This window comes from Simochromis diagramma, unplaced genomic scaffold (genome assembly GCF_900408965.1).
Source record: "Simochromis diagramma unplaced genomic scaffold, fSimDia1.1 OVJJ01000822.1, whole genome shotgun sequence".
Classification (NCBI taxonomy): domain Eukaryota; kingdom Metazoa; phylum Chordata; class Actinopteri; order Cichliformes; family Cichlidae; genus Simochromis; species Simochromis diagramma.
The window spans coordinates 177,524-202,910 of NW_024387520.1; the positions used below are offsets into that span (position 1 = coordinate 177,524).

Consider the following 25,387-nt stretch of genomic DNA (forward strand, 5'->3'; position numbering starts at 1 on the left):
TGTCAGCTAAGAACGGGAAACAATTTGCAAAACCTCATGAATAGATGATTGGAGAAATGCTGCCTGGTCTGAGTCTTGATTTCATTCAGATGGTAGGATCAGAATTTGGTGTGAACAACATGAAAGCATGAATGCCTATCAGTGGTTCAGGCTGCTGATGGTGCAATAGTGTAGGATACATTTATTTGGCACACTTTGGGCTCCATAGTGTCAAACAGTCCGACTGTCATTGCTGACTATGTCCATAACCACAGTGTAACCTTACTCTGATGGCTGATGTCACAAAGGCCAAATAGTCTCAAACTGGTTTCTTGAACATAATGACTTCACTGTACTCAAATGACCTCCACAATCACCAGATCTCAATCCAACAGAGCACCTTTGGGATGTGGTGGAGTTGTGTGATGCTATCAGTGTCAACATAAACCAAAATCTCTCTGGAACATGTGCACAAAATCTTGAATGAAGGCAGTAGTGAAGGCACACTTTGGGCGTCAGTTTAGCTTAGTGGGTTGAGTGGATGTCCATCTGCTGAAAGGTTACTGCAGGGGCCTGGCTCTAGTTCAACTCTGGGCTATTTCCTGTGTGTCATTCCCTCCCTGGTCTCTGTCCCACCTTTCCGGTCTACTCTACTGCCCTGTTATCAACAATAAAACTTAAAAATCTACATTTATTAGATAAGTACTATCATATAAACTAATCCCTTATTTACTGTATAAACAGGTAATTACAGACTATAAATCGATGTAATTATTATTATAATTATTGGTAACAGGCATGTATAATTATTAGTATTATTTTAGGGAGCTTTCATTAATATTATAAAAAGGTAGGATTTTAATGAGAATCTTAAAGATTTGAGTGCCATATACACCTGGAGGCTATTTTACGTCTCCCCACACAGCGGCGCGCTTTGAATGAGCGCCGGGAGAGGCCAGATCCAGCGAGGGGCGGGGTTACACCTTTCCGAGGGAATCCTCGGTTCAAAAAGCTCCCAACGTCTCCTCGTGAGAACTTCGGACTGTGTGTGCTTTCATTGTGACTCGAGAAACGGACGAAGACGACCGAGGTATGCTCTTGTAGCAGGACGATGGTTTATTTCTGTTGTCAGAAGTAAAAAAAAAGTTTCTGCTGTGCTGAGTAGAAAGTTATAGACAGTGCGGATAATTTTTAAAAAGACGATAACAACAGCCTACGTGCCGTGCAGGTGGGTACAGACGTTGTTGTTGTTGATCGGGACACCTATCCCTATCCAGACCTCGTCTCACCTGAGCTCGACAGGACACTCCGAAATGTCCATGGAAAGCTATTCAGCGTTGGATGAGCCCTCTCTCCGAGCTTTGGTGAGTAGATGAATGGGAATACTAATGTTGAGCACTGTGGGATATAAGTGTGTTAGGGGGCTAAGTGATTCCTTTGTTTTGGGGGAAAATGTCTTTAAATGAAATGTGTGCTTTTAATCCAGGTAAATGTCTGTCTGATCACCGGTGATTGAGCCCAGTGCTGTTGATATATTCAGTATTTGTCTCACCTTTTGATACCTCACAGGTAAGAGTGTCCAGACAGGTGGTCTGCACGCATACAGGGCCATCTACTCCCAGTGCTTACCACTACAGTGGGAGTAATTCATCTCCAGTATATCCCAAACACAACGGCAGTACAAAAATTATGAGGGTTTGCTACTGGTGCCAGGATATTAAAGGGTATTTGAATCTTTAATAAATGAGTAGTTTTGTGTATAATCAAAGCAAACAGCTGTCAGTAGCTGTTTAAAGTAGCTTTTTTAAAAAAGTTAATATCTAAAAATGTCTGATGCAGAATATTCAAAGTAGTTCATGATTAATAAAGTTATTCATGAGGCATTACCTCACAGGAGCATCAGTCAGTACTGACAGGAGGAATGTATCATTCACCAGGAAGTCTAGAAACATTTATTAGTTCTTATCAGGAAGGTTGTAATTAATTATGGAGGAGGGGAAAGTAACACCTGCAGACATGCCTACGAGGAAGTATGAGTCAGCTGCCCTTGTTTAGACATGAGTTTGTCTGAATCACAGACACATACGCAACAGTCATACATGCAACAGATTCATTCTTTAGTTTTTTAAAATTTGTAATGACTTAAAGCCTTCAAGTTTGCATCTCTCAGCTGCAACTCTGTGTGGCTTTGCTTTTCTGTCATTACCCTCACTGGCTGATTTCAGAAGAATGTGCACTTTAAGATGGAAAAGAAGAAGGGGAAGAAAAAACCCTTGATTGCTGTTTTTAAAGATCGGTTAACCTGACAAGAAAAGAGCTGTTTGCTTTTGAAGCGAGTCAGGGTATGAATGCGATGTTTAGCTGACCTGCGTGCTGTTCCTTAAACCAAATCCATTAGAGTCTGGAATCATCTTGCCGACAGACACAGTCCCTGTTTTCCCATAAATCGCTCTCACCATGAGTGACGTTACACTGGTGGGAGCACAGGAGAACATGCAGGAAATAATATTTATCCTTCAGCACAGTGATTTACTTTGAAGCGGTGGCACTGGCTGCTTTATGAGTTTATTTATACGAAGACGGAGCAGGAAGATGAACTGAGTGCGAGGGAGGAAAGCCACAAATTTAGCTGGGAAGGTTTCAAAGACTGTATTGGGAGATTTCGTTTGGGAATATTTAATTTCAGACACATTTTTCACCAAATTATGGTCCCATGAGACCCCAGCTCATTGGTTTTAAGGGTGCTTGTCTGCCTCTTGCTGTGTGGCCTGTGAGAAAATGCTGTCCAGAGAGGAGCAGCAGCATCAGCAGGAGAATTCAAAAAACTTGTGTTCTTATCCTGACGCCCATTAGTCAAGCCTTTACTGAGCTGGAGTGAATGGGACTCTTTCGGCTGAGCGTCTTTCCGCTCAGTTTTCCTCCCTCAGACGTGACCAGCAGCTTGTAGGTCACAGAGATCCCACATTTTCACTGATGATGTTTGTGGTGACTCGAGTGTCAGGGTTTTCCGTGGTGAACTCGGATTCAAACGAAACAAACCCGGAGGAGAAGTTCACATGAGGTTGCGGTGTAATTTAAACGCGGCATGACAGCTGTGAATGGAGCCTTTTTTGTGTTTTAAGTTTTTTATGAAACATAACACCTCATTGTGTGGGGTTTATGCTCTCTGTGAATCTGCCTTTATTCAGGACACTAGTAAAAGATGACGGGCGTTTGGAGATGGCTGGGCTTTAATTAAGCTCATCGTAAATCCGGGTGGAGGAGCTGCTATTAAACAGTTGGATAACGAACACAAGTTCCAGGCCTGTGTTGTACCTAATGAACTAAGCAGTCAGAAGGTCATACGGCGGCCTCTCTAACGCCACTAATCCCGTCTCTACACTTGTATTGAAAGCCCGGCCAGCCTTTTATACTGCTCATTTAATCCCCTCCATGGCAACAAGGGAAAGCAGTTGTCTTCTTCTCTCAGCTACCACAATTATTTAAATGTCCACAGGAATAATCGGTTGGTGTCCTGGTTTCCTCAGGAGAAGAGTTGAGGTGGGGAGGGGGAGTGTTTGCAGCGGGTCATCTGTCTGAATGGTGCTTGTGTGGCCACAAAAACACAAAAGCTGCTGAGGCCACTCAGAGAAAACTCCTTTCCTTCCAAACCACTCCAACCGCTGTTACTTAATAGCAGACTTTATCTGATGGTTTCAAGCTCTGAGGGTGATGGTTATCTGCTGTTATTCCCATCAATGTGCTGTGCGGTAACAGTTTTCTTGTGGATTAAACCTGCAGGACGGGTTGGGTCTGCAGGTGTCTGTTGATGTGGCAATCTTGCATCATCCTGCTCTGTCGTGAAAGTGTCTGTTGGTTCTCTGGCTGCACTGTAACAGACCTGAAATCAGTATTTGCATAAAAATCACATTGCAGTTAATGTACAACTCAGACGTTTTATTATTTATGAATTGATTTGACCGCTTGGAGACTTTTCTGCCTGCGGCGCCTGCTGGGCTGGTTTCACACGGGCTGGATGTCTCGCATAATGATTTGTAACCTGTCTTGCCAGCTGTGTGACTGTCCCTTTCTCCCTGGTGAGCGAGAGGCATTCACACATGTTTAAAATAGCCGATTTTGCTCTGTGGTCCAGCCTCGTTGATATATGGGACCCCTGGGCCTTTATTTTATGGCTCTGTGGACCCTTTGTGAGTTGACAGGGGCTCAACGGTTACACTCTGAGAGGAAGAATGGACTTGTTTTGAAGGATCTTGGTATAGTGTGCAGCTTTTGCTTAACCCCCAGAGACGGGGGTCCAAAATGTCAGCCTTGTCATTAGGAAGATATAAATTGCAGGAGTTGCACTATATTACATAACTCTTGTCTGGGACAGTTTCATAGATATGCAGGCTGTGTGTTTTTATACACTCCAAGCTAAAATTAGAAAAAAAAAATTGTTTCCATGAAATTTCAGTCAAGAGGACTGGTTGTGCTTGTACCAACTATAAAATTTAAGAGCTGGAAAATTTTAAGTGAATTAGAGTTAATACCTGATACACAGTTCAAAATAATCCTTCATTTTCTTATACCAATAGATGGCAATGCTTACAGTATTAACTGGAGCGTTTGGTGCTGTTGGCAAACTCAAATATTTAATCACATTAGGCCTCTTTTCCATTGCTACCTACTTGGACCGCAACGCGTTCGAGCGTCCTGCGACGTAACAAACTCTACAACAAAGCTTGACGTCGAAGCAAGAATACCTGCTGCTCGGTCTGCTGAGACGGAGAACACTGCGTTTTGTTTTTTGCTTTTTTGTAACCGTTTCCAGAAATGGCAGGTTTGATTTTCGTGAATGAGATGATCTCATGACTCATCGAGTGACTCTACTGACCAGCCAATCGGTGGCATGCAGTCTGACGACGTCACCCGGCCAAGCAGGTACTGGTACCACACCTAATGCACAGGTGTCGAACTCTAGGCCTCCAGGGCCTAGAGTTGTAAATCAGCTGTGATGGCCCAGGGTGTTATCTAAAACCTGCAGGACACCGGCCCTCGAGGCCTGGAGTTCGACACCCCTGACCTAATGGAACACCCTAAAAACCGTGCCCAGTCAATCTGAGTAGGTAGTAATGGAATAGGGGTCGTGGCATCATAATGTATGATAAATAACTCAACTGTGTGGGTATAAATGTGATGAAAATTCAAACTATGCGATGCTTATAAGGTGTTGTAAGTGTGTAAAACCTTAAAAAAAAGGTCATTTGGTAAGTGGTTGCTTGGCAACGTGACAGCCTTATAATATCTGATATAGATAAGCGCATCCAGGAGCCTAAACTTTGTGCCAAGTTTTGTTGCTCAACTCCTTGCAGACTAAATCGCATACAGACACACGCAAAGAGATTTCATTTAAAACGTGGCCTCAGTGTGGCCGCAGTCTGAAACGAGTTGTTTTAGCTGTCTTCTGATTGGTTGCCCACTTGCAAACAGAAGATTTGAACAGCAGGTGGGTTGCGGCTGCTGTGTTCATCATCATCATCAATCTCCTCTTTCTTTAGCACCACACAGAGCCAAGAGCAGTAAAACATGCCTGAGCATTAAGAACCGTTTCACGTCTGAGCTTTCAACTGGCCGGGATTACTTGTAAATACACTGACCTACATTATTCAAAAATCACCCACGGCTGTAACAGCCGGTGTGTGACAGAACAGTACAGTAGTGGCACCTTTTTAAAGTGATATAAATCAAATTGAAGCTGAAATGATCAGGTATTGCTGTCGCCTCAACAATCCTGAAAACCATTTTCATTCCTTCATACCTTTTTTGGAAAATTGAGTGAAGTGTCCTCAACTTGTACCTACCATGGTAGGTACAAGTTGTTGCATGCATTACATCTCCCTCCGAATGCACACCTGCATCCCACCACAAACACCTGTAAAGACAAGAAAACTGAACCTGAAATATCTCCTACATCTCGAGCTTTAGGGTTTGTGAACTTGGCTGCCTTTGACCTATGCAGATGTGTATGTGTGTTTGTGCTCCATTTTCCGAAGGATTAAAGGGAGGTGATGATGAAGACTGGAACAGTTTAATATTCAGGGCAGCGCTCCCTCTGACGCAGGATGAGCTATCTGCACTGCTGCAGTGACAGCCTATTATAGTGAACCATTTAGTTCCTGGCTTCAGTCTTTGAAGCAAATATCCAAATAAATGGCCGTGCTCAGCTGAGATAAGAAGCTGCGTGTTTGCGTCATAAAACTAGGAAAATTTTGTTCTGCTATAAATAGTGCTCTACGATTTTAGCTCTGAACAGATGAGAAAAGAAAAACCATGAACTTTGAGATCATCTGGTCTTTGACCCCTCAGTAGTTTGTTATTGTGGGACAATCATTCAGAGTGAACGTAACACTGTTTAGCGCAGCTCAGAAAGTATTTAAGTGTTTGTGTTTAGAAGGCAAAGTTGAAACTGAGTTCAGTGTGTCAGTTTTTCTTCTTTAAGCGTATATTTACTATTGTTATGTCATTTTTGAAAGGGTGGGTTTTCCAGAAGGACGAGCGGCCTTTAAAATCTGAAGCAGTATTTTATTTTTAGCAGTCTTTTTTTGTAATGCCATTAGAGAATAATGTGGCAGTACGCTGAACAAACAGCGCTCAACAGTGTAGTAATGTGATTACATTATTAAAAGATTGTGTATTAGCTTGTACTTAAATTGTTACTGCTTAGACTCCTTGTCTGTGAGTTATATAGTTCTCATGAGGCGGTGTTTGGAAACTTTACTAAATATTTTGCGATACAAAGTTAAACTAATTGTCACCGTGGCCTTTGGAGCCCAACAGCAAGCTTAAATTTCAGGAGTTTCACTTTAACGACTATCAAACCCTGTACTCTGCAAGACAGAGTGAGGAAAATGGGTTATTTAAAAAAAAATGACAGGTAGACTTTTAAAGTGTTTATCCACCAAAACAAATGGGTTGAGTGCATTTCATTTATCACAAAACGTTACTCTTTATATCAGGGATGTCAAACTGATGGGCTACATACAGCCCACTTTGATCTTAAGTGAAGCTCACAAAGTTTAACTATACATCGAATCCCGCATTGAGATGTCTTAGTATAAGAGCAAGAAGTGCCATTTCTACAGTACATCTCAGTTCCTTCACATGATAAAGAAATGTTGTTGTAATAAAACAAAGATATCTGATGACTTTCAGTAAGAAATAAATGTGTAAAATGACAAAACAAGTTCTGGTAGCTCATTGCTCAGTCTGTCCTGTAATTATTTTAAAAACAGTTTTTATGGAGTCACAGAAAATACTTTTGTTTTGTTTTATTTTACTGTGGAAACACTGTTAAAAAAAACAAATGTTTGTAATATATAGTAGAAACAGGAACTTTTCTGTCATTTAATTGTTTACCTATCACTTTATTACTACGGTGTAGTAATAATGCTCGTGGGGGAGGTCTTTATCCATAGGAAACACTGTAAAGTCCAAAATTTATCCCGTAATATTTTTTACATTTTCCTAAGCTGTCAAGTGGACCAGATTGCAGTCTTTGCTGGGCTGATTGCGGCCCCTGGGCCTTATATTTGACACACATGGTCTATATCAGACAAGCTTGATGAAGACTATTTGGTGACTTATAGAGTAGAAGTGGGATAAAATAAGTGTGCACTTTTTCCCAGTCCTTTTTGGGTAGGTAAACTAAATCAGCAAATCAGTGGCTCCATATTTTAGTGAAGGTGTGTCAAACACAAGGTCCGCGGCCCAGAATCGGCCTGGCAGAGAAACCAGTCCGGCTCACTGAACATCTTTGGAAAATGTGAAGGAGGACACTTTTGGACTTTTAATTGCTTTTATAAATTTTACAGCTTGTCCTAATGATAAATATCTCTCCACAGCCATTCTAACTACAGTAATAAAGTAATAGATAAAGAGGTAAATAAAATGACAAGAGAATTCCAGTTTTCAATATCTACTACAGAAATATCTATTTTTTTAGTGTCCACAGTAAAATACATAAATAAGTACAAGAGGACATTTTCTGTGAGTTAACAAATCTTTGCACTGTATAATTACAGGACAATCTGGGCATTGAGCTACCAGAATTTTCAGTCATTTTATATATTTATTTCTTACGATTTACGCTCACACTGAGTCACACTGACTTTATCATGTAGAAAAACTGGATCATATAGTGTGGATGTTGCTCTTCTTTTTCTTGCATTGAGATCTCCGGGATTAAATGTGCAGTGGAGCTACTTTACACTGACAGAAAGGGTATTTTCACCGGATCAAAGCGGGCTGTATGTGGTGCGCGATGTAAAATGAGTTTGACATCCCTGTTTTATCTGTTTATACATTCACCCAGAAAACAAAATATCAGCAGTTTGTTCTCAGGAGAAGATGCAGAACCCTTCACGACTGTGTCAGGAAGGGAACATCAGTGTAGTGTAGTGTTGCTTTATTTTTGTGTATGTTTAAAAAAATATTTTTTCCCTAAATTAGTTTCTGTTTATTGTTGAAAATAAATTGAGCACAATGTGGGTTGTGTTGCTGTGTCTGGTTTGACTCAAACTAATGGCGCTTCACTCTTAGAAACTTGCAGTCTGCAGCTTGTCAGAAGAATTCCTACTTCCAGTACTTCTGATGCAGTCAGCCAGGAGATATTCAGATCACGGAGGAGACTCTGCCTGTGAAGTTTAGACTCAGTATATTGTGTAGCTGTCAAGCAGGCGGTGCACTGAGTTTTGTAACTGTCAGATATGAGACTGCTGCTGCTGTCACAGCTGCTCTGGTCTTTTCCTCTGTTTGGTAAGTGATCCAGCAGAGGCAGTTTGTGCGACTGATCTCTGTCCGGATCATCAGTCAGCCAAATGGAAAAGGTCTGAATAAGACATTGAACGTGTGCTTTCTTTCTTCCCCTCCTCGTCCCTGTCTGCTGTCAGAGTCGTCTCTGAGATGGACAGCAACCTTCCCTTGAGCTTTATGCATTTAGTGTCTGGAGATTTTTGGGTTCCAAAGTCTTCTCTTTGTCCAGTTTTTAGACAAAAAATACTCAGCAGATGTGGATGAAACATACAGTTTTTTCGATGTGATGAGAAATCTGTTGTTCTCTCAGGGGGAAGAGAAAATTAACTCTCATTGAGATGCCATTAAGATGCCATCTAATGCTACTTCCCAAGCTCTGATTCTCAGCTGTACTGCTGGAGGGAGTCGACACAGATTTTGCTCCCATTTAAATACTAAGCTGTTGCTCTGTTTATAGAGGAAAATGGAACATATAAGGATCTGCATTCAGCAGGAGGGAGAAAAAAAGTTTTTTATTAAGTCACATAGAGAGTTAATAAAAAAGGATGATTGTATGGTGCTGGATAATGCTTTTTAAATGAGCAATTGAAGAAATTTAAAAACACTGTTTTTCTTTGTTAGTTTTTTTTTTCTATATTAACTTCCTGAGGAAAGAGGCATTTCCTGAGGTCCCTAGAACTCATCAGGCGGATGTTTATGTTTTGCTTTCCAGCTCGGCCTTGTTAATGTCGTGGCATTCTTGAGATGTACACTGCTGATCTGTTAAATTTTGTTTGCCTCTCTCAGTCTGTCTCTGTATCATTGTTATACGCAGGATTTTTATTGCTGCCTCTCTGGGATCTTTTATAACAAACAGTTTGTGCTCTGCAGCATCCCAAATTGCTTCATTTATCCCTCTCTTTTTCTTCCTGTGGGACACCACTTCTGCCTTCTGGCCCTCCATCATTAAACTAAATGAGTCGGTCACGCAGGGCTTCGGTTTGACCAGCGATGTAGCATATTTAGAGAAGATTCATCATACACTTTCAAAGTCTTCTCACAGGACAGTGCAACTGTAGTGTAGGATGCAGTGGGATTTTTGAAGGCTCGTTCCTCTTGGATGGGAATATACTAGGGGTGCAACGATACACAAAATTCACGGTTCGGTTCGATACTTTGGTGTCACGGTTCGATATTTTTTCGATACAAAAAAATTGTTCATGCCTTTTTAATTTGTCATTTATTAAAATTATAAATATATATTTTAACTCAAAAGTACAGTTTTTAAATTTAATGTTGCTGAAACAAAAGTAATTTAAAAAATAAATATATCTCAGGGCTCTCAAAATTTCAAAATCCCTGGTAGCCCTTCGGGCAGGGACTCTTCAGTTTTTGGTAGCCCAAAATAAATGTAAGTAGCCCGAATAAAAAAGAGAGCAATTTTTTGATTGATGTTTTCTGTTTTCCTTTACAATATTATACATTAAAGTATAATATTGTAAAGGAAACAAAACATTAATCAAAAAATTGTTGAAAAACAAATTACAACATTGTATAAAAATTACAATCATCAACTCAAATACTTGGTTCTAATTGAACAGAAATTTCTATGAACTTGTAAGAACTGAGTAGGACATGAATCCGTCTGTGTCAGATCCTGAATTTGAAATTTCCGCTGAAGTCACGGGTAAGAGACAAGTGGAACCAAGATCTAGGCCATTTGCTTTTTGAAGTTTGCAAAGACTGCTAAATTTTGCCAGTGGTAGTTCACTCTTTGCAACATAGTACGCTGTTCTAAACAGATTTTTCAGGTTTATTTTTAGTATGTTATTTGCAATTGGTGTTTGTTCTGGGAAAGATATTGCAGACTGAGCAATAATGCATTTCTTGCATTTCTCATGGCTTCTAATGGGGGCCTTTCTTAAAATGACTGGTCCCAGTAACAAAGGCGCTTGTCGACTCAGAAATCGAGAGAAAACCAACAACACACCCGGCAGAACATTATGTTATTTACACGGGTGCACATAAGTGGTCCGCATGTGTGCATTCGCTGTCAAAATAAAAGACGCGCACCAGATAAGAAGTTGCAACGCGCGTTTGCGTCCATATAAAAAGCACTGTTTTTGTCCGCTAGAGTGGGATTTTCACGGCACATTCCGCACCACATCTCTGTGCGTTCATCATTTGTTTGAAGCCAGCTCACCTCCTGCAACCACTTTTCCGAGAATACGCGCTTCTTTTGTGGTTCGGACTCCTTCTGACATTTCTTTGGAGGTAGAGGAACACCAAAGTAATTGCTTAAAGGAGCTTCTTCGACATCTTTAAGAGTTTTAAACAAATGTCTGTCCTCCTCCAGAAAATCTTATGTACGCAAACACGCGTTGCAACTTCATATCTTGTGTGCGTTTTTGTTTTTTTTTTTGACAGCGAATGCGCACCTGCGGACCACTTATGTGCAGCCCCGGTTATATAGCTGGTCATATTGCAGCCACAGAAATTCTTTTGTCCATGAAACCATAAAGCTGCACTTTCTTTTTGCCTTATAGTCTGATTTGTCATAACTTTTCCGTTTTGTGGTAAGCTTTTCTTTGGCTGTCACTTCTTCACCCTGACCTCTCTTATTTGGCTCAGAAGAACTAAAATATATATCCTACTGCTTTTACACACACACACACACATAACGGTCAGCGATTCTCTGCGCAATCAACCTCTTACATGTTTAAGCTTGCTGTGAGAGATTTCACTTGTCATGTTTGCGTAGTAAGCTAACGATTGATAAGACGATGTCAGAGGAATTGGTGCGCAAATTATCATCACTCAACAATCAGTGCTGTCGCTCTCTATACACAGTTCGGGCGATTGCAAAGTGAAAGCAAAAAACAAGCGCAAATTCAAACGCGATTTCAATATGTCACATATTGACAGTGGCTCATCGATGCCAATGACATAATTACCCAGCTACATTTCTGAAAGAATGCAAAAGCATTGACATATATTTTTCCTTCCTACAATAGCCCAACGGGCAGGGCAGAGATAGATTTTGGTAGCCTGACTGGAAAAATCGCTAGCTAGGACGTCGGGCCAGCGATTTTGCAAGCCCTGTATCTGATTGAGGAATCACTCATCTTTGGAAAAGAGAGTTTATTACAGAGAAATGGCTCTTTCCAAAATAAAAGCTATACTATACGCTTCTTCTGGGCTATATTCTCAGCAGCATATTGTAGCAGGTCAGGGCTGTTCGGGGCTCTGTTTGTACAGTTATGTTTTGTTTATGTTGCCATAGTGACGGGTGACGCCCTCTCGCTGCGACGGTGTGTCCTTCCGGGGTCAGAGGGCGCCCTGTGTGTTGTTGTTGTTGTTGCTGTGCGGTTGCTGCGCTGAGCAGTTAGCTAGTGGCAGTGTTCTTCTGCAGATGTCAATAAACGGCTGTGCTCCCTGGCTAGCTCACGGGAAGCAAGACCAAACGACACCTCCGTCTCCTCGTTGTCTGAGCTCGCCACATTGGTGTCAGAAGTGGGATGATGGTGGCACCCCATGTTCTGACCCAAGTGACTTTCCCCCCGCCGGTCGTGACCGGCCGGTGCGCCAAAAGAAGGCACCTGGACATTTGCAAAGTGAAAGCAAAAAACAAGCGCAAATTCAAACGCGATTTCAATATGTCACATATTGACAGTGGCTCACCGATGCCAATGACACAATTACCCAGCTACATTTCTGAAAGAATGCAAAAGCATTGACATATATTTTTCCTTCCTACAATAGCCCGACGGGCAGGGCAGAGATAGATTTTGGTAGTATGACTGGAAAAATCGCGAGCCCCGGGACGTCGGGCTAGCGATTTTGCAAGCCCTGTGTTACAGGCATGGCCCTTTAAGGATGAAGCCTGATGGGAAATGTATTCGGGGTGTGTGTAGCGGGACTGCCTGGTGTGTGTGAAGAGAGAGAGCGGAGAAGGGGAAAAAGTAACGGTTAGCTACAGAAGAGACGAAAAGAAAATGAATAAAAGGAATATAATAACTCCCTCGACCGCCAGAGTTGTGTCGGCGATGCTCGCTGTGAGTAAACTGTTTCAGCCCACTGTACGCAGGTGTTCGTGCCTTAGAGAAGAAATAAAGTTCGGTGAAGCAGTTTCCTACGCCTCCTTCGATCTTTTTGCTAGCGGAGTTGACCTGTATAGTAAGCTGTTGCCGGCTACGAGTCAGTTACGGAACCTTCAAGTAACTGCCAGAGGTTTCCTTACTACGGTTCGGGGCCGCGGATCTGGCGCGGTAACACCTGTATCTGATTGAGGAATCACTCATCTTTGGAAAAGAGAGTTTATTACAGAGAAATGGCTCTTTCCAAAATAAAAGCTATACTATACGCTTCTTCTGGGCTATATTCTCAGCAGCATATTGTAGCAGGTCAGGGCTGTTCGGGGTTCTGTTTGTACAGTTATGTTTTGTTTATGTTGCCATAGTGACGGGTGACGCCCTCTCGCTGCGACGGTGTGTCCTTCCGGGGTCAGAGGGCGCCTTGTGTGTTGTTGTTGCTGTGTGGTTGCCGCGCTGAGCAGTTAGCTAGCGGCAGTGTTCTTCTGCAGATGTCAATAAACGGCTGTGCTCCCTGGCTAGCTCACGGGAAGCAAGACCAAACGACACCTCCGTCTCCTCGTTGTCTGAGCTCGCCACATTGGTGTCAGAAGTGGGATGATGGTGGCACCCCATGTTCTGACCTGAGTGACTTTTCCCCCGCCGGTCATGACCGGCCGGTGCGCCAAAAGAAGGCACCTGGACATTTGCAGGACTTTGTGTGGGGTAATGGGGTTGTCGGGGACGACTGACCCCTTAGGTGGGGGCTATGTAGCGGGTCAGGGCTGTTCAGGGTTCTCTTTGTACAGTTATGTTTTGTTTATGTTGCCATAGTGACGGGTGACGGTGTGTCCTTCCGGGGTCAGAGGGCGCTCTGTGTGTTGTTGTTGCTGTGCGGTTGCGGCGCTGAGCAGTTAGCTAGCGGCAGTGTTCTTCTGCAGATGTCAATAAACGGCTGTGCTCCCTGGCTAGCTCACGGGAAGCAAGACCAAACGACACCTCCGTCTCCTCCTTGTCTGAGCTCGCCACAATATTAAACATATCAGATCCCCATAAGGAGAATCATGTGCTAACGGCTGTCTAAATGACTCGGGTAAAGTTTGTAGCATGCATGCTTGTTGTTTTTGTCTGGTTTCCACTTGTCTTTGCACTAGGATGATGTTGGCGTAAATGTGCAGTCATATTCGTTGTGTTCCCACTAGTGCTGTCAGCGTTAATCTCGTTGAAATGACGTTAACGCCACAACACGGCAAATCTCCGTTAATGAGCTACCCCTGCGTGGGGCTAGACGGCCAACACATTAACGAGCTAACTGCGCTAACACACTAGTTCCCACCCATGTTATTGAGCATTGCGTGGCACATCCAACATACTGTTTTACTTTAGTCCATGACACGCTTACCTTCAGGGTCATACGTCACATGAAAACCAAAATAATTCCAAACGCCAGATCTGAATGAGGGTGGGGGAGGTTCAATTTGCCATGTTGCAAGGAGAGCTTAACTTCTAGCTAGCTTGCCCTGCGCTCTTCCTTCTGACGATGCTGTCTGTGTTGAACGCTCAGTGGATCTGCGCTCGACAGTGCAGCCTAGGCGGAGTAGTCAAACGCAGATTCACTGAGCGCTCAACACAGACAGCATCGTCAGAAGGAAAGTTGATAAAATAAATTACAAATTTTGTATTGTTCGATACATATGCCTACCGAACCGAAAGCACTGTATCGAACGATTCAATATCGATACGAGTATCGTTGCACCCCTAGAATATACAAATGTTTTTTTTAAAAGCAAATAAGTGTTTTTGGGGTTTTTTAAACTACAATTTCAGCTTCAAGAACCAGCTCCTACAGATAAGATTCAGTATCAGAAATGAAAGTACTAAGGAACAGTGAGGCATAAACCCTGTTACGAGAGTGGCTCCCAAATGTGGGTCACAGTTTTCCTGCTCGACCTGGATACCTCACTGCGACCTGACCAGCGGGTCTGGAGGCAAGCACTTTCACAGGAGTGGCTGAACGAGACCAAAGAGAACTACACAGCAGAGCTGATTTTTAGTGTGCTGAGACGCAGCGGTGCAGCAAAGATCTGAAATAACTTTGAGGTCCTGCACACAGCCGAACAGTAATTATTTTGCAGTTTAGATCAGAGTGCCGACCATGTGTGCACAATGAAGCATGCGCTGATTAATCCTTCAGTGCGTGGAGTTGTTTGCACTAATGTGAGACTAAATGAATACAGCACATTCGAGTCCAGATCTGTCTTCAGTGCATCATTACGGCCCTATAGGGCATTGTTGATTACTATACCACCCCCCCCCCCCCCCCCCCCACCCCACCCTCGTGGCCCCCGCGCATTCCTCTATGTGTCTGTTCTTTGTGGCTGCTACCTCTAGTGTAAAGGGGGACAGTGTTTTCCCAGGTCTGTCTATTGAAAACGTTTTAAGCTTTCCTACACGTGCAACTGCACTTGCTGCAAGCACGTTGGCACATGCACAGTTATCTCTCCCTCACTTACCTGTATATTTCATAGATGCTCCTTCTTTTTCTTCATCACAGACAATGGAGGCTCAGAGTGCTCTGTAACACAATGACTTCTAACCTTGAGTTTGTTTTTCAGCTGAAAGGCAACTGAAACTGCCTCCTCTCCAGAACCAGGTGTCCTCTGCCTTGCAGGGCTTTCTGTTGCTATCCTGATTATATTTCCACCTATCTTTGTCTGTGTGTGTGGAGACCTACTGTATGCAGGCATTGTGAGGTAATTGATCCACTTGATCAATCATTAAATCTTTGAGTTTTGCCCTGAAGAAAACCAACAAGGGCATTATATGGTAATTAAAATTACTCTGAGCTTTACTCACCCTCACTTCTCTGTTTTGTTTTATTTTTTTTTGTTTGTTTGTTTGTCAGTAGCAGCCCAGCTTCCTCGGTGGCAGCTGCTAATCTATTTCAGCTTTTGCTTAAAGAAGCGTCCCGTGTTTCCTTATAAGGCCACACTCACTTGTGGACTTGACACAGGACTGATCCAATCAGCTGCCTGGCTGCACTCAAACCTCAGTCTACTCTGGAAATTATTACTCTAGGGCTCTGTTCATGCACAAAAACACAGTACCCCCTACCTCTCCTTTATATTCATGCACATGGATGCACAACCACATACTTGAGACCTTTGTGTAAAACTGTACAAGTCCTAGCTTTCAGTAAAAAAAACAGCAAAATGAGACGAGACCTGCACACACCCACTGAGAGTCAAAAGGTCACTTGGTCTGAGGGGTCTCAGACACTGGGCTTATGTTTTGGGTCATTATCTTGCTGTAGGATAAAACCTTCACCAACTAGGCGCATACCAGAGGGTGCTGCAGAATGCTGTGGTAGTCGTTTGGGTTCAGGGTGTCTCTCACTCTCAGTCACCGACCCTGGATCCAGACTATCACATTTCCTCCTCCTTGTTTAACAGTTGATGCCACACACTGTGGAACTATCATTTTGCCTACTCGAAGGCGTACAAAGATCCTGTGTGACGAACCAAAGATTTCAAATTATCATTCATCAGTCCATAATACCTTCTTCCAGTCTACAGTAGTCCAATAGCAGTGTTTCATGGCCCAGGGAAGCCTCTTTGTCTTCTTCTGATGTCTTAGCGATGGCTTTCTTGCTGCAACTCGTCCTCTCAAACCTGCAGCTTGAAGTCTTCTCTTCATACTTGAAACGGAGACTTGCTTACTATGAACACTATGAAGCTGTAGCCTATAACACAAGATAAAAGAGTCCATCCGGGCAAGAAGGATTGCCACTTGGAAAATGTATTTTAATTTCAGAGAAAATGTTCAAACAGAGGGAGACTGAGGACAGGCAGGATAATGTGAGGTGGGAACAGGTGGGAACACAGCTGGGGGCTAATCTGACATAACAAGACAAAGGGGAAGCAAAATTGAATACATCGAATGCAGGACACGGACTATCAAGATAAAACAGGAAGCATGAAAAATATGGAGAAGCAGACAAATACACATAAGCTTAACACTGAGAACAGGGGGGAGAAACAAACATGGGGACATTACTGACTGGAGAGACAGAGAGGGAACATGAAATACGGAAAGACAGGGAAGACACTGAGACAGAACCCTAAAGACTAAAACCTATACATAAGCACAAATCCCATACAGACAAAAAAACAACAACAAAAAAACGTGACTGACACTGCAATATTAACACAACTCAAAAACATAAGAACCCTGGGTCACTAGACCCAGGACCATGACAGTTTGTCTACTAGGAAGCTGAAGGGTAGCTCTGTATTTTTGAAGAATTACAAACAAGACTTAGTTGATGCTTAAAGCTGGTTTATTTAATTAATTTGTATCCAATTTACCAGTGTAAACATGGTGTTTGGGGTCTCATTGAAGGATCGATGTGATGGTAAGGTGTCCGCTGCTCTACTTTGAATATTGGTATGAACTTGAAACAGTGATTACTTAATGGATTTTCACCAAAATTGTGCCCACGTTCAAGACCATATTTGCCGGTTGTTGTTGTTGTTATTGTTGTTGTTTTTAAGGATTTTTTTTTTAATTTTCACAAGAATTGCTAGTTCCCCTAGAGCAGGAGTCTCTATAACTCCAGTCCTCGAGAGCTACTATAACACACAGTAGCTCCTGAGTACTGGAGTTTGAGACCCCTGCCTTACAGTATTTGGCCACTCCAACAATCAGAGGATTCCCTGTGAGCTGCGACTGGTTGGGGTGGGGGGAGTGAAAATAAAAAAAAAAAAAGCCAAAGTGATCAATATTGGAGCAACTTAATTATTTTTTTGTTAAAATCTTAAGCTGTTGTTATCAGTTTTAAAGGAGTATTGGGTTTGCATTGTAGATAAGTGTTTGCAGTGGATTTCTGCTGTTGATTGCCTTTTCCAACCCCTGCTTATGGTTTTGTAACTCTTTTGTCTGGGGTCAAAGAAGCAATGCTGGAGACTTTTGTCCCCCTCTGCTTCTCATTTTAACGCAGGGGGAACTCTCAGGCCAGGGTCAAAAAAGGGATGCTTGAGAACCTCCAAGGGTTTGATGCACTGGTTTGCATCCAAGGCCAACATCAGTTTAATCAGGCTGACCAATAAATCTGTATCACTTTCAGGTCCTGTTCTAACTGTGATTACTTGTTTGAGGTCATCAAGATGCTGCAGTGTTATATTTCGAGTGTCGTTGGATTGGTATCCTGTCTCATACTGAAATTGTTCTTCTGCCTTAAATGTCCAGCGCTGTTTGCTGTGGTCGTTTTGGCCATGCCACAGTCTGAATTTTAAAACATCGTAATCCATTTTCCCAGGGTAGGGGCACCCCCATAACAAGTTCCGCAGCTACCAGCCCCAGAGACCACATGTCAATTGCTTCATTATATGGAATATGAGGCATAACTTCATACCAAATTGTCTGCACACAGGTACCAGGAATCACTACAGACACAAGATGTGCTAGGCCAAAGTCAATAACTTTGACTTTGACGGGAGACTCATGGCGGTTCACAACTATTATGTTTCCAGGTTTGAGGTCAGCATGCACTATTCCCAAAGAACTGAGGTGGTACAGAGCATTTGATATTTGATTTCATTTCATTCAATAATTTGTAAAATTGGCCTCAATTCTCTTATGGGGAGACCCTGGTAATTCTGATCCTTTATGTAGTCCCACAGGTTTTGATCAATTTTGTTTGTTGCAAAATTTCCGGTTTGCTCTTGTTGATTTTAATAGCCATGTCCATATAATAAACTCCACAGGCATGAAAACGGAGAATTCTGTAGACTGGACATTGCTGGCGCTCACAGTGAAAGAATTTTGTCAACACGACTTGTAGTTTTCTCTTGGGAAGCATTTGTTTTGGGCTAACTTTTCTGTTTATTTAAACCAGCAGCAGACGGGCGCATGTCTGTGTGTGTGTGTCTGGTGCCACTGGCTGGAGTTGCTATAGCAACCAGGCTCACACCTGCCTGCTTAATGAGCTCTGTTTGTCACTCTGCCAAGATTCATCTTAAAACTGCTGCTGTGTCCACAGTGTTTGCTCTACAGCCATCATTTTACCCTCAAAACGTAGCCATCGTTATTCTCTTTCCAACAGTGTGTCTTCCAAAGCTCAGAGATGTAAACTTTTTGAACTGTGTGGATCCAAGTAGAGGGATCACATTTCAGTCATTCAGAATGAATATGAACTTTTAATATTCATTCAGATGTTTTCTGACTCTGAATTTTCTTTTCTCATTACTCAGCTTTTTCTAATTTACATTTCAAAACATGTTGAGCTACTTTTCAACTTCTTCTGTGTGAATGTCAGCTTTCAACAGTTCTGCACTTTTGTTTTCAGGTGAAAAATTCTGTATTTTTTTAGCTCATTCACAATTTTTAACTTAAAATTTAGCAGATATGTCGTATCAGCTCAAGACATTCAGCTATCAGCATTCACACTGCAGTTTCTTCAGAAAATGCATTTTTGTGATATTGTTCACACTAAATTTGACCCCTATTAATTTGTTATGAGTCAATCAAGGTAAATGTTCATATAATAAGTGGTCTATTTGTTAAAGATGCTCAGACATTCAGAGGCTGTGTACTGCTCTGCGTTATTACCAAAAAATGATCTAACGCTGGGAAAAGAATAGAGGTTGACACATCATTTGTACATTAATCCTGTCTAAGCACTGCATGTTTTCACATGTTTCACAATGTCAAAATGTAGTCCTGAAAATACCAGCGGTCATGGGAACTACTACAAAGGCAGTTTCGAGTACTTTGGCAGGCTTTGATTTGTCTGTGGACAGATTTTTGCCAAGTCGCCTTGGAGGTCTTGTGGGTCCATGATTGACAGGCTACAGCTACGGTGAAAAGACTCCAGCACATTAAATGTAGGACAAAGAGTAACCTGTTTTTGTGTGGGACTATGCTAGGAGTTCATTTTGACATATCTAACAAACCTATCTAATATGTTTGGCATTTGAATGTAACACTCTCAGTTAATAAACAGTATAAGTAAGTATATATAAGTATAAGTATAAGCAAAAACAGAAGATAAAGGTTTTTTTTTTTTTTTTTTAGCTAATTTTTAAAAAAGTTTTACATATTAAAACTGATGTCACTAGACAAGATGTCACAAGCTACTCTGTCTGGTGACATCTTCAGGTTTTAGAAAAGTTGCCTCCACTTGAGCCAACCAAATCTGAGTGTGTGGGACAGCACCTCCCCTAGCCTAAGCTGTTTTGACAGCACAAGACCCACAGAGGGCAGTTTTTATGATGTAGTTGATGCCAATATTGTGACTACCTTAAATCCCCACCTTGTTTAACCACATCTGGTGCAGTTTCTATATCGGGCACAATAAATTAAATTGGCCTCCCGAAACATAGTCCTATTGAAACCTGTGTCTCTCATGTGTACCAGATGACTTCAGAGGGTGCTCCTGTCCTCAGGAGCATATCGTCAACTGGTTGGGATTACTGGTAAACCGTAGGAGCTCTCTAATTGGCTGTGATTGATTGAGCTGCTTCAGTCGGATGTCTTTTGGAGGTTTGAGGTTTTGACTCCATAGAAAGCTGCTGCTTGGCAGGAAGTGACTCAAAGCACCCTTCAAGTGCAAGTTTTTACCAACTCCCTTGTGAAGCAACTTTCTTTTGTCATTCTCCTCCTCTCTCCTTGTTTCCTCACAAATATCATGGCGTAATGTCTCTAATACCCGTCTCCCAGCAAGGATTGTTCTCTCATCACCCTCTCATATCCACCTCCTTCCTCCTGGATCTCACCGGCTGAGTCAGGTGAGGCTGACAGGTGTGGCGGCATTTTCCTTGAAGGTCTTTCAGCACAGCAGACCAGACTGCAGCATGACTGTCTGCAGTCATTAAAGGTGCTGATATCTGGCGCTGATGTCTCAGTGACTGCATCATTTTCTGTAAAAACGTACTCTGCGTGTGTGACGACGTTGTCATGTGCGATTTCTGAGTCATGCGTCTTGTTAGAGGCACGAGCAACGCTTTCTGTCTGGGTGTAACGGCCTCTTTCTGGGTCACTGTGTCGCTGTTTGGAGCCACAGTGACAGTTGGTGAGCCAGAGGTTTGTGGTCTGGTTTGAAAAATGCCTGCAGGGACGGTCACTGGTGTGAGATGCTGTCAGCGTGTAACCAGAGGGATATTTTTCCCCTTCTCCGCTCTCATGACACAGCTCACTCTTTGTCAAGGCCGCTGTCACGAGGCGCCAACTGGACTCTGTTACTACCCAAGCGCATGTTTCCGTCTCTGCTTCTTTGACCGTTATTCTGTTTTGTTTGGCAGGCATCCAGGTGTAAGGTGTGTTTTATTAGTCTGGGTTAAGCCCGCTCATTTCTTGCCTGTGCGAGGAAGTGCAGATATGTAAAGGGAGAAAGTGGGTTACAGTCTTTGGCGGCACTGGCCAGTTGAATTCAACAAATAAATGTTGCAACCAATCCAGCAGCCATCTGTCTGCTGATTGGTCCGTTTAAACCCCCTGTACATGTTAGACGTTACTATTTGAAGTTGTTTTTAGAGCAGGTCAAGTCGAAGTGCTCGAGTCTGCTCTTAATGACTTTAATTCCTCCATTTAAGTCACATGCTCTGATTCTCTCCACACTGTTTAATCATTTCTCATGATTTTTGTTTTAAGTTTAAGCTGAATTGGAGCCTGCTAGAGAATGCTAGGCACACATTACTGTCTTTGAATTGAGGGTTGAAGCTGTGCTGCTCTATATCATGAATAAATAAATTAGTTAGCCCTGATACTTGGTGAAAAGAGTACTGGCTGTACCATCACATCCTGACACTCGCTCAGCGCAGAGCCCGGCAGCGTGGTAAGGGATGACTCGAGGGAGAGTGTTTGAGTTAGTGTAACACGGGCGTGTGAAGGACACACTGGCCAGTGATGAGCGAATGTGATCTCATTTTCCTGCTTCACAATCAGAAACCAGCCATTGTCTCACCAGGTCATAGTTTCTCTGCGCTGGGCTAGAAACAAACCCAGTGCCTGATTGCTGTATTTCACTGCCTTCTTTTTCTCTTGTGAGTCAGTAGGAATGTGAGGAATGACCTTTGCGAGGACTGACTGTTTCCCACCCAGCTCTCATCTGCCCATTTTTAGTCATGCACAGGTCTAGTTTCTCCTTCGTTTTTCTTTGTCATCCTAACGCTCCATTTCTTTACTCTAACCTATTATCCATCTCCTGCTTTCTCATATCCTTTCTTTCCAGCTGTTTATGAGCACTTTCTCTTCTTACCCTTTCTTTTCAGTCAGCTCAGCACATTGAATTTCCACAAATTGCAGCATAAAGAAAGAGCCCCTGTGAGCTGGAGTAGCTTGGGCTGCATATTTTGTGAAACCTCAAAAACCACTGGACCTCTTCATCTCTTGTGAGAAGTGCCTCCTCCTCCTCTTCCTCCCATGGGCCTAGCAGTGGGGCTACATCAACCCCCTTTTTCAAGCCATCAGCATGTGGGGCTTAGCTTAACAACCACATCCAGCTCCCTTCAGAAGAAGGCAGTTGGCACACACAGGTTTGAGTCACAACACTGCAGGTTTTAACCGGTGCAGCGGGAAACCTTAAAGTGTGTGAGCATGAGATTCATAAGAAAAGCCTGCCAGAGGAGCTGTTCCTCTCTGCGTGTGTTGACAGGTTCCTGCTGTTGTGTTTTTTTTGTTTTTTTTGTTTTAAAAAGAGAGATTTATCTCCCGTTTGACAGGAGAGGGCTCTCTCTACCCTGCGCTCACTGCTGTTGCTGACACGAAGGCGCCTGTCTTGTTGAAGTGGTGTTTCTGTCTGCAGGTGTGCTTTTATACACACTTGAACACCTTAATTAGTCCTCTTTGGCTCGAGGAAAAGATGTGCCTTTTAAGTAACAGCCACTCAGAGCGATGAAATGGCTCACTCAGTGTTTTAAGTGGGCCATTCAACTTTTCTGGGTCCCGCTGCAGTCTGGCTGCCATTCAGCGAGACAGGGTAAGACACCACAGTAGTGTGTTGACCCGGGGAGACAAACACACTTCTCATCCTTAGTGCTGAGCACCAGCTGTTGCCAGGCCAATTTCTAATCCTGCGCTCTGTCTCGTCACATTAGTGAACTCTGATCACTTGTCATCGCAAATCTCTAAAGCGCCCATCACCCTACTGACCCTATAACTCTTTACTACATGTTCGAAAGTAAGCCAGCAGTGCATGGATGGGAACTTCTACTCTATTTGAACTCTCAAAATGTCTAAATGGAGCATCTGAAGCATCTAAGCATTTTCTTTCTTGTTGGAAAAAAACACACACTGAAGTCAGGGTTCAGTATTTTGCCAAAGGATAACTAGAATAACTAGAGGAGCCAGGGATCGAACAAACGACCTTCTGATTAGTAGATAACCCACTCCACTTCCTGAGCCACAGTACACAGTACGCTCTCAGCCCTACCAGGGATACATCCATGACCTTTGTCACCACAAACTATAGTCTGACCAAGCCATGAGATCGGTGGGAAAGCTAATTATACTACTGAGTACGCACACATACTTGGAGCTGGAGTTCAATGATTCCAGATTTGTATTTTTTCAAACAGCTGAAGGTTGCGTGAAAAGCTTATCCTACATGCCAGCCATGCCTGCATGAGCAAATGATAACGGTGTCATCCAAAGTTATCTGCAATGCATGGAAAAAATCCCAAATCTCTCCAATTAATTCTCTAGCTCTTCCAACACATTCCTCAACACCATTTACACCATTTATTATCCTAATCGCAGTCACACCTAATCGCAATTAGGCTCGCATAATTAAAAATCGCTGAGTCCCAAACTTTATTGGATACGCTGTCTCTCGTGGGTGTGTGTGTGTGTGTGTGTGTGTGCGAGAGCTGGGATTAATTACAGAGACCAAAAGTAACAACATATTGTAACTATAATGTAATTACCAAAATTTAGTACGATAACGTCACATTACTGCATTACTGGTGAAATAAAATGTGATCGCAGTAATGTATTACTTTTGTTACGTGTTACGCTCAGTGCTGCTCGCCACCTTCTACTTACACTGTCAGCAGGTCTGTGACTCTTTACCTGCAGACTCTCATGTAACTATGTGGCCATTTCCTGAAATGTGAGCAAGCCTCTGCGCTGTATTTACTTGTGAATATGTGCAGATATGCAAACGTAAGACTAAACTTTGCAAGCCAAATGTTTGCCGTTCTGTGCAGCCTCCATCCTTCATGCACTTTATTCTGTTTGTCTTTTATTATGGTGTCTGCAGCTGGATGGAACTGTGGATCTGGACGAGAGGCGCCGCATCCGTTCAGCCATCCGGGAGCTGAGGAGGAGGGAGATTGAGGACATGGAGGCAGCTCTGGCTAGCAAGAGATTTCGACCCACACGCCTCAATCAGCAGGAGGACAAGGAGAATCAGCACAGGTGAAGCTGCACACACAGACACACAGATGTCTGTGCTGATGACAGTTTACTAGGCCAGGTGAACTGGAAATGCTGAAAAAACAATCTTCAACTCCACTGGGAAAGCTCTGGAAAAGTCAAGTTAGCAAATCACAGGAGAGAGAAAACTGCAACAGTAAAGTTTCCCATCCCTAAAATTTCCACCTAGTGTGGCTGTTTTACAATAAATACTTTCACTTTCAAATATGCCACACGCTCATGTGTCACATTAACGTAGATCAGCTATCGCAGTCTGTTTGATTATTTACCTTTCAGAGACTTTCCAGCACCTGTCGTCCAGCTAAGCAGCGTGGATTAATGGGTTACTTATTTGAATCACTTTATGTTGCCATAAACATAGCACAGATTCTGGTAAACCCGAGTAAAATTAAAATATTATCTCTTGAAATCTCTCCAGTAATGACCGACTAGAGAATTAAAAATGAAAAGCAAACAAATTTACAGCAAAATTGAAACAAGTTTCTTTCAGATGACAAAAGGGGGAAAAAAGGTCGAATCATTTGCTAAATAAAGACAATAAGGAACAAGAATCAAGCAGGAACTCAAAGTGTGGACGATTTGTGAAAAATCCCAAGTTCCACGTGATCTGCGACATATTTTATAGGTGTTCATTAAAGTTCAAGGCTGCACCACAATCCCATCATCTGTTCTGGAGTAAAGGGAAGAAGTGACATTATTGGATAAGAAGCAGACGCACAGAATCAGCCGCCACTCTCCTCCTCCATCGCCGAATCCTAATATAAGAGTGGTGACGGGGCCCTGATTGTTTCCATTCAGTGCTGCTCTCGAATGACTTGCGTTACAATAACACAGGAGGTGCCTCAGTGAAGCTGCTAAAGAAAGCATGCTTTTGCACATGCATGCACGTATTCATATGCCAGGACACAGAAACCCATCTGAAAGTGGGATAGAAATGGGGTAGGAGGAAAGGCCATTGTCCCGTGCCTCACAGTGGTGGAATGTGAAGTATTCCACTCCGGCATTGCTGCGCATCTTTTTAATGCCAAAGAGCGGAGAGAAGCGAGGATAATGAGTATGTGAGTAATAGAAACCACCATAAAAGCAAGGAGTGAAATGGAGAATATGAGGCTGAAAAAGGGAAAATAAATGCAGCT

At 42.8% G+C, this 25,387-nt stretch overlaps 1 protein-coding gene across 6 annotated transcripts in view; it reads left to right on the forward strand.

Moving 5' to 3' along the window:
- The first annotated feature begins 956 nt into the window (after positions 1-956).
- Positions 957-25,387, forward strand: part of smtnb (smoothelin b) — a 52,540-nt gene continuing 28,109 nt past the window's right edge. For 5 of the 6 annotated variants that reach the window (XM_040019768.1, XM_040019770.1, XM_040019769.1 and 2 more), the window contains exons 1-3: positions 957-1,069; positions 1,208-1,343; positions 24,076-24,233. In XM_040019768.1, coding sequence (XP_039875702.1) covers positions 1,293-1,343; positions 24,076-24,233 — 209 coding nt within the window. In that variant the 5' untranslated portion in view covers positions 957-1,069; positions 1,208-1,292. Of the gene's footprint in view, positions 1,344-24,075; positions 24,234-25,387 lie in introns of all 6 variants that reach the window. The other variant, XM_040019773.1, reaches the window with a different exon arrangement.